The 15918-nt window shown below is 41.9% G+C and overlaps 1 protein-coding gene across 7 annotated transcripts in view; it reads left to right on the top strand.

The window, feature by feature from the left end:
• The window catches only part of LOC115203728 (GTPase-activating Rap/Ran-GAP domain-like protein 3), a 221885-nt gene that overhangs the window by 181741 nt on the left and 24226 nt on the right, over nucleotides 1–15918 (top strand). For all 7 annotated transcript variants that reach the window (XM_029768662.1, XM_029768659.1, XM_029768656.1 and 4 more), the window contains exons 18-20: nucleotides 980–1094; nucleotides 1285–1311; nucleotides 1525–1629. In XM_029768662.1, coding sequence (XP_029624522.1) covers nucleotides 980–1094; nucleotides 1285–1311; nucleotides 1525–1629 — 247 coding nt within the window. The remainder of the gene's footprint in view (nucleotides 1–979; nucleotides 1095–1284; nucleotides 1312–1524; nucleotides 1630–15918) is intronic.

Here is a 15918-nt window from a genome sequence, read left to right as displayed (position 1 = left end):
CTTTCCAAGAAGTCAGTTTGTCAAATTTCTGCCCTGCTAGAGATAACCCAGTCAACTGTAAGTGCGGTTATTGTGAATTGGAAATGTCTATGAGCAACAACGATTCAGCCACGAAATGGTAGGCCACACAAGCTCACAGAACGGGACAGCCGAGTGCTGAAGCACGAAACCCATGTCCTCATTTGCAACACTCACTACAGAGTTCCAAACTGCCTCTGGAAGCAACGTCAGCCATGCAGCCACACACAAGCCTAAGATCACCATGCGCAATGCCAAGCATCGGCTGGAGTGATGTAAAGCTCGCCGCCATTGGACTCTGGAACAGTGGAAATGCGTTCTCTGGAGTGATAAATCATGCTTCACCATCGTGCCAACTGTAAAGTTTGGTGGTGGAGAAATAATGGTCTGGGGCTGTTTGGTTTGGGCTAGGCCCCTTAGCTCCAGTGCAGGGAAATTGTAACACTACAGCATGCAATAACATTATAGATGATTCTGTGCTTCCAACTTTGTGGCAACAGTTTGTTTCAGCATGACACTGCCCCGTGCACATAGCGAGGTCCACATACTTTTGGTTAGGTAGTGTATATTAGGCCTAGCCTACACAGTTGTTGATTTTTATGAAATGCTCCACACTTGACATACTTCCACCCAAAAAACTCTGTTTTTAACTATTCCTGTACTGCCCGTTCCTGTGGACTGTTGATCCTGTCCCGAACTTGACTCTAGAACTTAACTCCCATTCCTACCATAATCCTACCATAGTCCTGTTTCCTTGTCAAACTTTATCAGGCACTACTTTTTTCTCACTGAGGCCTAGTGGATCACCATGCCATAATAACATATTTACTAACTGTGATATATTCTGTTGTAGCATGCATTGTAACATAATGTAGACGCCAGTTGATATACTGGTAACTATGTGTTTATGGTTATCCTGTGATGTCATTTGTGTGTGTGTGTGTGTGTGTGTGTGCTGCAGCCTTGGGAGTCCCAGTCGTTCTGCAGTACGTTTTCCTATGAGACAGTGTGTGCTGACTCCTGGGGTCAGTCTCTGTTGGTCGCCACCGAAGCAGCAGGGGTCATGATGATAGATGGTGAGGTCGTCACACACATATACACACACACTTTGAGCTTATAGAATGAAATGTGCTTTATAATTAGTGGACTATTTTACTATAACTGTCATATGCATTCTTCAATTATCACTTGAATATCAATGATTCAATCAGCATTGATGTAATCATAAAATTCAACTCTTAACATTACACTTTCCCTATATTTCAGCTGTTGATCCACTTCTTTCAAACCCAGGTGAGTGTAACATGGTCAATTCTCCTCATTCATCAGTGCTACAACTTCTTAGTGTTCAATAGACCTAAATCATTTAATACAGCCTACTATTTCAGGCAATGTTTTTATTATTGCAGCAACGACATCAGTCAGTGTTTTCATCAATAGTTAGTAAGATCCTGAGCGCTACATAGGGAATGACCAATAGACCAATACATTGTGTTGTGTTGGTAGACGCCCAGGTCCTGCCCCCAGTGCAGGTGTTTGATAAGACCATGGTGGTGAAGCAGATGCATGTTCTAGAGCCTCAGGATCTCCTCATCACCAGGACTGACAAAGGTGGGTGATAGTCTCTTTGTCTCCATCTCTGACTCTCTTTCAGTCTCTTATTCTCTCTCTCTCCCCCTCCCTCATTCCCTCACTTATTTTCTATTTCTAATGTTTTGCTTCCTCCCACTCCCTCCTCTCTCTCTCTCTCTCTCTCTCTCCCTCCTTCCATCCCCCTTTCTCTGAGTATTTTAGGCTCTTTACTTCTCTCCCTGTCTCTCTGTCACTCCAGCAAAGACATTGATCTTCCTCTCTGGGCTGAGGAGGCTGACCTATACACATCCACTCTCTTTAGACTGCTGTTTGTGTGTTTCCTGCAGGAACAGGTTCTGGGTTGACCTACTGAGATACACTTACACTTCCCGCTGTTACACCTACTGAGATACACTTACACTTCCCACCTACACTTCCCGCTGTTACCACTCTTCAGAAAAGGAGAGAGAAAGAAACAGAGAATGAACAAGGGGGGGCAAACTTTTATTTTTGATTTATTTTGTCTTTGTTTAACTTGGCAAGTCGGTTAAGAACAAATTCTTATTTACAATGACGTCCTACACCGGCCAAACACGGACGACGCTGAGCCAATTGTGCACCGCCCTATGGGACTCCCAATTACAGACAGTTGTGATACAGCCTGGATTCGAACCAGGGTGTCTGTAGTGACGCCTCTAGCACTGAGATGCAGTGCCTTAGACCACTGTGCCACTCAGGAGGAAGGGAGTGAGGGAGAGACACAGTCAGACAGAAAGAAGAAATGCTCATCCCAACAATGCTTGTTTTCATTTCAATATAATGTAAAGAGAACATTATATCATCATCATATAGTTGTTTTAGCACCAATCGCAAAAGCCAGTCTTGTATTTCCATACACTGTAATATATTCACCATAACATTGACAGACCTCACTAAATTGTGACATACAGTGGGGCAAAAAAGTATTTAGTCAGCCACCAATTGTGCAAGTTCTCCCACTTAAAAAGATGAGAGAGGCCTGTAATTTTCATCATAGGTACACTTCAACTATGACAGACAAAAGGAGATTTTTTTTCTCCATAAAATCACATTGTAGGATTTCTTATGAATTTATTTGCAAATTATGGTGGAAAATAAGTATTTGGTCAATAACAAAAGTTTATCTCATTACTTTGTTAAATACCCTTTGTTGGCAATGACACAGGTCAAACATTTTCTGTAAGTCTTCACAAGGTTTTCACACACTGTTGCTGGTATTTTGGCCCATTCCAACATGCAGATCTCCTCTAGAGCAGTGATGTTTTGGGGCTGTCGCTGGGCAACACGGACTTTCAACTCCCTCCAAAGATTTTCTATGGGGTTGAGATCTGGAGACTGGCTAGGCCACTCCAGGACCTTGAAATGTTTCTTACGAAGCCACTCCTTCGTTGCCCGGGCGGTGTGTTTGGGATCATTGTCATGCTGAAAGACCCAGTCACGTTTCATCTTCAATGCCCTTCCTGATGGAAGGAGGTTTTCACTCAAAATCTCACGATACATGGCCCCATTCTTTCCTTTACATGGATCAGTCGTCCTGGTCCCTTTGCAGAAAAACAGCCCCAAAGCATGATGTTTCCACCCCCATGCTTCACAGTAGGTATGGTGTTCTTTGGATGCAACTCAGCATTCTTTGTCCTCCAAACACGACGAGTTGAGTTTTTACCAAAAAGTTCTATTTTGGTTTCATCTGACCATATGACATTCTCCCAATCCTCTTCTAGATCATCCAAATGCTCTCTAGCAAACTTCAGACGGGCCTGGACATGTACTGGCTTAAGCAGGGGGACACGTCTGGCACTGCATGATTTGAGTCCCTGGCGGCGTAGTGTGTTACTGATGGTAGGCTTTGTTACTTTGGTCCCAGCTCTCTGCAGGTCATTCACTAGGTCCCCCCGTGTGCTTCTGGGATTTTTGCTCACCGTTCTTGTGATCATTTTGACCCCACGGGGTGAGATCTTGCGTGGAGCCCCAGATCGAGGGAGATTATCAGTGGTCTTGTATGTCTTCCATTTCCTAATAATTGCTCCCACAGTTTATTTCTTCAAACCAAGCTGCTTACCTATTGCAGATTCAGTCTTCCCAGCCTGGTGCAGGTCTACAATTTTGTTTCTGGTGTCCTTTGACAGCTCTCTGGTCTTGGCCATAGTGGAGTTTGGAGTGTGACCGTTTGAGGTTGTGGACAGGTGTCTTTTATACTGATAACAAGTTCAAACAGGTGCCATTAATACAGGTAACGAGTGGAGTACAGAGGAGCCTCTTAAAGAAGAAGTTACAGATCTGTGAGAGCCAGAAATCTTGCTTGTTTGTAGGTGACCAAATACTTATTTTCCACCATAATTTGCAAATAAATTCATAAAAAATCCTACAATGTGATTTTCTGGATTGTTTTTTCTCATTTTGTCTGTCATAGTTGACGTGTACCTATGATGAAAATTACAGGCCTCTCTCATCTTTTTAAGTGGGAGAACTTGCACAATTGGTGGCTGACTAAATACTTTTTTGCCCCACTGTATGTCAGAGCATCCCCTAGATTAGCTTCTATAGGATTCCATAGTGATTTAATTAAGCCTATTTTAACATCAAATCAAGTGTTATTTGTCACATGCTTCATAAACAGGTGCATGTATACTAACAGTGAAATACTTACAGGCCCTTCCCAAAAATGCAGAGAGAAAAAAAGAGAAATAGTAATTAAATACACAATGAGTAATGAAAACTTGGCTATTGCAATGGAGACGCAGGGAGTCAGGAAGCAGCTGCAGTCGGTGAGTTTAATAGGAACGAACAGAGTGAACAGAAAACCAGGAATAGCGTCTAAAGATGAAAAATACTACCTAATGGGTGATACAACTGAGCGCTAGATAAAGGGGAAGTAATAAGGGTGTGATGAAGTCCAGGTGTGTCATGATGGGTTACCAGGACCGGTGGTTAGTATACCGGCAACGTCTAGTAGACAGGGATGCAACGTAATTGAGGTAGATATCTACATATAGGTAGGGATAAAGTGACTAGGCAACAGGATAGATAATAAACAGTAAAAGCAGCATATGTGATGAGTCAAAATAGTTTGTTCAAAAATTTCAATGCAGATAGTCTGGGTAGCTATTGGTTAACCTCTTACATCTACACGTTCCGCTAGCGGAACGTCTGCTCCAATATCCAATGATGGGCGGGGCGCGAAATTCAAACTCCTCTAAATCCGAAAACTTACACTTTTCAAACATATGACTATGTTACAGCTATTTAAAGACAAGACTCTCCTTTATCTAACCAAACTGTCCGATTTCAAAAAGGCTTTACAGCGAAAGCAAAACATTAGATTATGTCAGCAGAGTACCCAGCCAGGAATAATCACACAGCCATTTTTCAAGCTAGCATATCATGTCACATAAACCCAAACCATATCTAAATGCAGCACTAACCTTTGATGATCTTCATCAGATGACACACCTAGGACATTGTGTTATACAATACATGCATGTCTGTTCAATCAAGTTCATATTTATATCAAAAACCAGCTTTTTACATTAGCATGTGACGTTCAGAACTAGCATTCCCACCGAACACTTCCGGTGATTTTACTAAATTACTCACGATAAACGTTCACAAAAAGCATAACAATTATTTTAAGAATTATAGATACAGAACTCCTCTATGCACTCGATATGTCCGATTTTAAAATAGCTTTTCGGATGAAGCACATTTTGCAATAATGTAAGTACATAGCCCGGCGTTACAGGGCTAGCTATTTAGACACCCACCCAGTGTAGCCTTCACCAAAATCACATTTCCTATAAGAAAAATGTTCTTACCTTGCTTGTTCTTCATCAGAATACACTGCCAGGACTTCTACTTCAATAACAAATGTAGGTTTGGTCCCAAATAATCCATCGTTATATCCAAACAGCGACGTTTTGTTCGTGCGTTCTAGACACTATCCCAACGCTAAATCTCGGCCACGAGCATGACGCAAAATATGACAAAAAATTTCGAAATATTCCATTACCGTACTTCGAAGCATGTCAACCGCTGTTTAAAACCAATATTTATGCAATTTATCTCGTAGAGAAGCGATAATATTCCGACCGGGAATCTGCCTGTCTGTAAACTGAGGAAAAAACCGAAAGCCGGGGGCGGGGCGTGTCACGCGCCTAAGGCTTAGTCCATTGACTGACCACTCAGCATTTGCTCTCGTGTGCTTCAGCCAGGGCTTTGAATGACATCATTCCTGTTTTTCCCGGGCTGTGAGACTCCATTGTTGACGTGAGAAGTGTCACGTAAGAGCAGAGATCCTTTGTAAACGACAGAGATAATAAAGAAGGGCAAGAAATGTTCAGACAGGGTACTTCCTGAACAGAAGCATCTCAGGTTTTTGCCTGCCATAGGAGTTCTGTTATACTCACAGACACCATTCAAACAGTTTCAGAAACTTTGGAGTGTTTTCTCTCCAAAGCTAATAATTATATGCATATTCCAGTTTCTGGGCAGGACTAATAATCAGATTAAATCGGGTACGTTTTTTATCCAGCCGTGAAATTACTGCCCCCTAGATGTAACAGGTTAACTATTTAACTAACTATTTAGCAGTCTTATTGCTTGGGGGTAGAAGCTGTTTAGGGTCCTGTTGGTTCCAGACTTAGTGCATCAGTATCGCTTGCCGTTCGGTAGTAGAGAGAACAGTCTATGACTTGGGTGGCTGGAGTCTTTAACAATTTTTAGGGACTTCCTCTGACCCCGCTTGATATAGAAGTCCTGGATGGCAGGGAGATTGGCCCCAGTGATGTACTGGGTTGTACACACTACCCCTTGTAGCGCCTTGCGATCGGATGTTAAGCAGTTGCCATACAAAGCGGTGTTGCAGCAAGTCAAGATGCTCTCAATGGTGCAGCTGTATAACTTTTTGAGGATCTTAAGGGCCACGCCCAATCTTTTCAGCCTCATGAGGAGGAAAACATGTTGTCGTTCCATCTTCATGACTGTTCATGACTGTGTGTGTGAACTAGAGGTTGACCGATTAATCGGCATGGCCGATTTAATTAGGGCCAATTTCACGTTTTCAAAACAATTGGTAATCTGCATTTTTGGATGCCGATTATGGCCGGTTACATTGCACTCCATGAGGAGACTGCGTGGCAGGCTCACCACCTGTTACGCGAGTGCAGCAAGGAGCCAAGGTAAGTTGCTAGCTAGCATTAAACTTATCTTATAAAAATCAATCAATCTTAACATAATCACTAGTTATCATCAAAGATGTGTAGTTATTACTAGTTTGTCTAGCTTGTCCTGCCTTGCTTATAATCAATGCGGTGCCTGTTAATTTATCATCGAATCACGGCCTACTTCGCAAAACGGGTAATGATCTAACATGCGCATTCGCAAAAAAAGCACTGTCGTTGCATTCCAATGTGTACCTAACCATAAACATCAATGCCTTTCTTAAAATCAATAAACAAGTATATATTTTTAGACCTGCATATTTAGTTAATATTGTCTGCTAACATGAATTTCTATTAACTAGGGAAATTGTGTCACTTCTCTTGTGTTCTGTGCAAGCAGAGTCAGGGTATATGCAGAAGTTCGGGCCACCTGGCTCGTTGCGAACTGTGTGAAGACCATTTCCTCCTACCAAAGACTGTAATTCATTTGCCAGAATGTTACATAATTATGATATAAGTTTGGGCAATGTAGCAGCAGTATTTAGACTTAGGGATGCCACCCGTTAGATAACATACGGAACGGTTCTGTATTTCACTGAAAAAATAAATGTTTTGTTTTTTCGAAATTATTGTTTCCGGATTTGACCATTTTAATGACCTAAGGCTCGTATTTCTGTTTGTTTATTATATTATAATTAAGTCTATGATTTGATATTTGATAGAGCAGTCTAACTGAGCGGTGTTAGGCAGCAACTGGCTAATAAGCATTCATTCAAACAGCACATTCCTGCATTTGCCAGCAGCTTTTAGCTGTGCTTCAAGCATTGCGCTATTTATGACTTCAAGCCTATCAACTCCCGAGATTAGGCTGGCAATACTATAGTGCCTATAAGAACAACCAATAGTCAAAGGTATATGAAATACAAATGGTATAGAGAGAAATTGTCCTATAATTCCTATAATAACTACAACCTAAAACTTCTTAACTGGGAATATTGAAGACTTATGTTAAAAGGAACCACCAGCTTTCATATCTCATGTTCTGAGCAAGGAACTTAAACGTTTGCTTTTTTACATGGCACATATTGCACTTTTACTTTCTTCTCCAACACTGTATTTTTGCATTATTTAAACCAAATTGAACATGTTTCATTATTTATGAGACTAAATTGATTTTATTTATGTATTACATTAAGTTAAAATAAAAGCGTTCATTCAGTATTGTTGTAATTGGCATTCTACAATCTAAGCCAGATACCCTCAATCTCACAAAAATGATCAATGAACCTACCAGGTACAACCCCAAATCTGTAAACATGGGCACCCTCATAGATATCATCCTGACCAACCTGCCCTCTAAATACACTTCTGCTGTCTTCAACCAAGATCTCAGCTATCACTGCCTCATTGTTTGCGTCCGTAATGAGTCTGCGGTCAAACGACCACCCCTCATCAGTGTCAAATGCTCTCTAAAACACATCAGCGAGTAGGCCTTTCTAATCGACCTGGCCCGGGTATCCTGGAAGGATATTGACCTCATTCCGTCAGTAGAGGATGTGTGGTTATTTTTTAAAAGTGCTTTCCTCACCATCTTAAATAAGAATGCCCCATTCCAAAAATGTAGAACCAGGAACAGATATAGCCCTTGGTTCACTCCAGACCTGACTGCCCTTGACCATCACAAAAACATCCTGTGGCATACTGCATTAGCATCGAATAGCCCCCGCGATATGAAGCTTTTCAGGGAAATTAGGTTCCAATATACACAGGCAGTTAGGAAAGCAAAGGCTAGCTTTTTCAAACAGAAATGTGCATCCTGTAGCACAAACACCAAAAAGTTCTGGGATACTGTAACGTCTATGGAGAATAAGAGCACCTCCTCCCAGCTGCCCACTGCACTGAGGCTAGGAAACACTGTCACCACCGATAAATCCACGCTTTCCACCTGGCTACCCCTACCCCGGTCAACAGCCCTGCACCCCCCACAGCAACTAGCCCAAACCTCCCCCATTTCTCCTTCACCCAAATCCAGATAGCTGATGTTCTGAAAGAGTTGCAAAATCTGGACCCCTACAAATCAGCTGGGCTAGACAACTTGGGCCCTCTCTTTCTAAAATTATTCGCCGTAATTGTTGCAACCCCTATTACTAGCCTGTTCAACCTCTCTTTCGTATCGTCTGAGATACCCAAAGATTGGAAAGCTGCCGCAGTCATCCCCCTCTTCAAAGGGGGAGACAGTCTAGACCCAAACTGCTACAGACCTATATCTATCCTACCCTGCCTTTCTAAGGTCTTCGAAAGCCAAGTTAACAAACAGATCACCGACCATTTCGAATCCCACCGTACCTTCTACGCTATGCAATCTGGTTTCTGAGCTGGTCATGGGTATACCTCAGCCACGCTCAAGGTCCTAAACGATATCATAACCGCCATCAATCAAAGACAATACTGTGCAGCCGTATTCATCAACCTGGCCAAGGCTTTCAACTCTGTCAATCACCACATTCTTTTCGGCAGACTCAACAGCCTTGGTTTCTCTAACGACGTCTCGCCTGGTTTACCAACTACTTCTAAGACAGAGTTCAGTGTGTCAAATCGGAGGGCCTGTTGTCCGGACCTCTGGCAGTCTCTATGGGGGTGCCACAGGGTTCAATTCTCGGGCCGACTCTTTTCTCTGTATACATCAATGATGTCGCTCTGCTGCTGGTGATTCTCTGATCCACCTCTACGCAGACGACACCATTCTGTATACGCCTGGCCGTTCTTTGGACATTGTGTTAACTAACCTCCAGACGAGCTTCAATGCCATACTCCAACTGCCTCCAACTGCTCTTAAATGCAAGTAAAACTAAATGCATGCTCTTCAACCGATCGCTGCCCACACCTGCCCGCCCATCCAGCATCATTACTCTGGACGGTTCTTACTTAGACTATGTGGACAATTACAAATACCTAGGTGTCTGGTTAGACTGTAAACTCTCCTTCCAGACTCAAATTAAGCATTTCCAATCCAAAATCAAATCTAGAATTGGCTTCCTATTTCGCAACAAAGCCTCCTTCACTCATGCTGCCAAACATACCCTTGTAAAACTGACTATCCTACCGATCCTTGACTTCGGCGATGTCATTTATAAAATAGCCTCCAACACTCTACTCAGCAAATTGGATGCAGTCTATCACAGTGCCATCCATTTTGTCACCAAAGCCCCATAAACTACCCACCACTGCGACCTGTATACTCTCGTTGGCTGGCCCTCGCTTCATATTCATAGCCAAACCTACTGGCTCCAGGTCATCTATAATTTTTTTAAAGTTCTACCTTATCTCAGCTCACTGGTCACCATAGCAGCACCCACCCATAGCACGTGCTCTGGCAGGTATATTTCCCTGGTCACCCCAAAAGCCTATTCCTCCTTTGGTCGCCTTTCCTTCCAGTTCTCTGCTGCCTGACTGGAACGAATTGCAAAATTCACTGAAGCTGGAGACCCATATCTCCCTAACTAACTTTAAGCATCAGCTGTCAGAGCAGCTCACAGATCACTGCGCCTGTACATAGCCCATCCAACTACCTCATCCCCCATACTGTTATTTATTTTATTTATTTTGCTCCTTTGCACCCCAGTATCTCTACTTGCACACTCATCTTCTGCACATCTTTCACTCCAATGTTTAATTGCTATATTGTAATTATTTCGCCACTTTGGCCTATTTATTTCCTTACCTCCCTTATCCTACCTCATTTGCACACATATATAGACTTTTTCTATTGTATTATTGACTGCAATTTTGTTTATTCCATGTGTAACTATGTTGTTGTTTGTGTTGCACTGCTTTGCTTTATCTTGGCCAGGTCGCAGTTGTAAATGAGAACTTGTTCTCAACTAGCCTACCTGGTTAAATAAAGGTGAAATAAATAAATAAAATAGTGATGAGATTGGAGGGCACTATGGTGTTGAATGCTGAGCTGTAGTCAATGAACAGCATTCTCATGTAGGTAAAATGCACAAAATAGCACAATTAGTCAGGAGCCTGTTAAACAACTGCTATTCCTTCCAGCTCCATGCTGTCATCTCACACAACATAGTCCAATATTGCCTTTTGGTAATGTTCTCAATGTACCAGCACATGGGTGGTTTATGAGTGGGTACAGACAGATGTTATAAAACATGTAAACAGAAGAAAACTGTCATGAGACTGTGTGGGACTGTGTGGTTTGATATGCTGCCAATAGACCACAGAGGAAGACTATAATAGAAACGAGGAAGAACAGAAGAATAAAAGAAAAAGGGATTTGATGAAGAGGATTTGATGAACACTAGTGGTTTGTAGGTGAATATCTATCAAATCAATCAAATGTATTTATAAAGCCCTTTTTACATCAGCAGATGTCACAAAGTGCTTATACAGAAACCCAGCCTAAAACCCCAAACCGCAAGCAATGCAGATGTAGAGGCTCGGTGGCTAGGAAAAACTCCCTAGAAAGGCAAGAACCTAGGAAGAAACCTGGAGAGGAACCAGGCTCTGAGGGGTGGCCAGTACTCTTCTTGCTGTGCCGGGCGGAGATTATAAGAGTACATGGCCATTTAAGGCCAGATCGTTCTTCAAGATGTTCAAACGTTCATAGATGACCAGCAGGGTCAAATAATAATCACAGTGGTTGTAGTGGGTGCAACAGGTCACCACCTCAGCAGTAAATGTCAATTGGCTTTTTATAGCCAAGCATTCAAAGGTTGAGACAGCAAGTGCAGTGGAGCGGGAGAGAGGGTCAAAAACAGCAGGTCTGGGACAAGGAAGCACATCCGATGAACACATCAGAGTTCCATAGCCATAGGCAGATCAGTTGAAACTGAAGCAGCAGCACAACAAGGTAGTATGTCTGGTGAAAGGTCAGTGTTCCATAGCCACGGGCAAAATAGCAGAAACTGGATCAGCAGCACGACCAGGTGGGATGGGGACAGGCCAGGAGTTGTAAGGCCAGGTAGTCCTGAGGCATGGTCCTGGGGCTCAGGTCCTCTGGGAGGGGGAAGAGAGAGTGATGGGAGAATTAGAGGGTGCATACTTAAGTTCACACAAGACACCAGATAAGACATGATAATTGCACCAGACTGACCCTAGCCCCCTGGCACATATTGGAGACTGAGACAAGGGGGGGACACTGTGGCGGGGTCCGAGGATACCCCCAGACCGAGCCAACCAGGCAGGATATAACCCCACCCACTTTGTCAAAGCACAGCCCCCACACCACTAGAGGGATATTTACATTTTACATTTTAGTCATTTAGCAGACGCTCTTATCCAGAGCGACTTACATTTCATACATTTCATTTCATACATTTTTTTTTTTTCGTACTGGCCCCCCGTGGGATATCAACAGACCACCAATTTACTACCTTGAGACAAGGCTGAGAATAGCCCACAATGATCTCCCCCACCGCACAAGCCCGAGGGGGCGCTAAACCGGACAGGAAGATCATGTCAGTAATTCAACCCACTCAAGTCGAGTGTATCGAAAGCCTGGCACTACGTGACGCACCCCTCCTTGGGATGGCATGGGAGAGCACTAGTAAGCCAGTGATTCAGCCCCCCTAATAGAGTCAGAGGCACAGTGGAGAGAGGGGAACTTGCCAGGCAGAGACAGCAAGGGCGATTCGATTCTTCACTCCAGTGCCTTTGCACCCCTGGTCGAAACTACCGTGTGTCTGAAACATAGGCTTCCAGGGTAGGCAATTTTGGGGCTTAAAACCTCTTACATCTACACGTTCCGCTAGCGGAACGTCTGCTCCAATATCCAATGATGGGCGGGGTTCGAAATACAAACTCCTTTAAAACCTGTTGAGGATCTTATCCCGATCTTATCCCGGTATTGGGATTCATTGTCATGTGACCATGGCGGGGAATTCAAAACTGCAAGAGTAATCATTTCAAATAATCAAATAATCAACTATTTTCCTCCATTTGAAAGATATATCTCCTAAATCTAACCACGCTGTCCGATTTTCAGAGGCTTTACGGAGAATGCATAAAGTTAGGTTATGTTAGGAGAGTACATTGACAATAGCTGTGTGTAAAGTTTAGCCAATTCAAAGAAGGGCATCAACAGACAGAAAACTAGCTAGAATTATGCACTTACCTTTGACAATCTGCATCAGATGACACTCATAGGACATTATGTTATACAATACATGCATTTTTAGTTCCATCAAGTTCATATTTATATCCAAAAACAGCATTTACAGTCGCGGTGAAATTCAGAATTTTTTTCGGCTCGAATGCTCTCAGTGAATCCAGCATTACAAATCACGGAATTACTATTCGAAAACATTGGTAAATTATAATATTGTCATTCAAAGAATAATATATTATCATCTCGTAATTGCTACCGAATGGCCAGATCTCAAAATAACTTTACTGGGAAATCACATTTTGCAATAAACGTGGTAGTATGCTATTAACAATAAGCTAAGCTATAAGCTAAGCTATACAGTTAGCATCTTCTAATATCGATAATAACATTGTAAATATCCCCTTACCTTTGATTATCTCCATCAGAAGGCGTTGCCAGGGATCCCAGGTCCAGAACAAATGTGGTTTCTTTTGACAAAGTTCATAATTTATGTCCAAATAACACCAAATAGTTAGCGTTCAGTAGGCTCCCACAAAACGTGGTGGGTTGTGTAAAGTCACGCCGAAAAGCTAAAAAAAACCTAGTAAATAATCTATTTACGTTTGTTCAAACATGTCAAACGTTGTTTAGCATTAATCTTTTGGTCCATTTTTAACGTGAAACATCAGTAAACATCAGTAATATTTTCACACAACCTATCAAGTGTCTAGAATAAACGAATATGACAAAGACACTCTTCTCAGATTTATGCGCAGGCGCAAAAAATGAAGTGATGACGTGTCAACTTACAAGCATTCTAATTCGGTCTGTATTCATCACAGATGCTTCGAACAACGTTATAAAGATCGTTGACATCTAGTGGAATCCGTAGGAGTTGCCAACTGAATCCTTTCTCACTATGGTATCTATAAAACAATGACACTAAATAGTACAGTCACAAAATTCACTTTTTTTTATCTATTTTTCACAGGTTTTTGCCTGCAATATGAGTTTTGTTATACTTACAGACACCATTCAAACTGTTTTAGAAAATTCTGAGTGTTTTCTATCCAAACCTGAACAATAATATGCATATTCTAGCTTCTGAGTTGGTGTAGGAGGCAGTTAAAAATGGACACATATTTTTTTCCAAAATTCTCAATACTGCCCCCTAGATCAAACAGGCTAAAATCCGAAAACTTCCACTTTTCAAACATATGACTATTTTACAGCTATTTAAAGACAAGACTCTCCTTTATCTAACCACACTGTCCGATTTCAAAAAGGCTTTACAGCGAAAGCAAAACATTACATTATGTCAGCAGAGTACCCAGCCAGAAATAATCAGACACCCATTTTTCAAGCTAGCATATAATGTCACATAAACCCAAACCACAGCTAAATGCAGCACTAACCTTTTATGATCTTCATCAGATGACACACCTAGGACATTATGTTATACAATACATGCATGTCTGTTCAATCAAGTTCATATTTATATCAAAAACAAGCTTTTTTACATTAGCATGTGACGTTCAGAACTAGCATTCCCACCGAACACTTCTGGTGATTTTACTAAATTACTCACGATAAACGTTCACAAAAAGCATAACAATTATTTTAAGAATTATAGATACAGAACTCCTCTATGCACTCGATATGTCCGATTTTAAAATAGCTTTTCGGATGAAGCACATTTTGCAATAATCTAAGTACATAGCCCGGCATCACAGGGCTAGCTATTTAGACACCCACACAGTTTAGCCTTCACCAAAATCACATTTCCTATAAGAAAAATGTTCTTACCTTTCCTGTTCTTCGTCAGAATGCAGTCCCAGGACTTCTACTTCAATAACAAATGTAGGTTTGGTCCCAAATAATCCATCGTTATGTTCCATCAACAACGTTTTGTTCGTGCGTTCTAGACACTATCCCAACGCTAAATCTCGGTCACGAGCATGGCGCAGAATGTGACAAAAAATGTCTAAATATTCCATTACCGTACTTCGAAGCATGTCAACCGCTGTTTAAAACCAATTTTTATGCAATTTATCTCGTAGAAAAGCGATAATATTCCGACCGGGAAAGTGCATGCCTGTAAACTGAGGGAAAAACCGAAAGCCGGGGGCGGGGCGGGTCGCGAGCGTAAGGCTTACTCCACTGAGAGACCACTTAGCTTTTGCTCTCCTTTGTTTCAGCCAGGGCTTTGAATTACGTCATTCCTGTTTTTCCCGGGCTCTGAGAGGCCATTGGAGACATGGGTATTGTCACGTAACAGCAGAGATCCTTAGTTTTTGGAAGAGATGTCAAAGAAAGAAAATAAATGGTCAAAGAGGGTACTTCCTGAACAGAACCATCTCAGGTTTTTGCCTGCCATAGGAGTTCTGTTATACTCACAGACACCATTCAAACAGTTTTAGAAACTTTGGAGTGTTTTCTCTCCAAAGCTAATAATTATATGCATATTCTAGTTTCTGGGCAGGACTAATAATCAGATTAAATCGGGTACGTTTTTTATCCAGCCGTGAAAATACTGCCCCCTAGCCATAAGAGGTTAACCATGTTTCATGAAATGTACAGCTAGCTGTGTCTCGTCCGCATAGCAGTGAAAATTGATATTGTGTTTCCGAATGGCATCACCAAGAGGTAGAATATATAGTGAAAACAATAGTGGTCCTAAAACGGAACCTTGAGGATCACCTAAACTTACTATTTAACTTACCACCTAAACCATCCACCTAGATGATCTGATATCTTTCCAACATTAACTTCCCTGGGCTAGGTGGGACGTCAGCGTCCCACCTAGTCAACAGCCAGTGGAATCGCGTGGCGCGAAATACAAATACCTCAAAAATGCTATAACTTCAATTTCTCAAACATATGACTATTTTACACCATTTTAAAGACAAGACTCTCATTGATCTAACCACATTGTCTGATTTCAAAAAGGCTTTACAGCGAAAGCAAATAATTAGATTATGTCAGGAGAGTACCCTGCCAAAAATAATCACACAGCCATTTTCAAAGCAA

Source organism: Salmo trutta, chromosome 12 (genome assembly GCF_901001165.1).
Source record: "Salmo trutta chromosome 12, fSalTru1.1, whole genome shotgun sequence".
Lineage (NCBI taxonomy): Eukaryota > Metazoa > Chordata > Actinopteri > Salmoniformes > Salmonidae > Salmo > Salmo trutta.
This window is presented reverse-complemented; position numbering and strand designations above follow the sequence as displayed.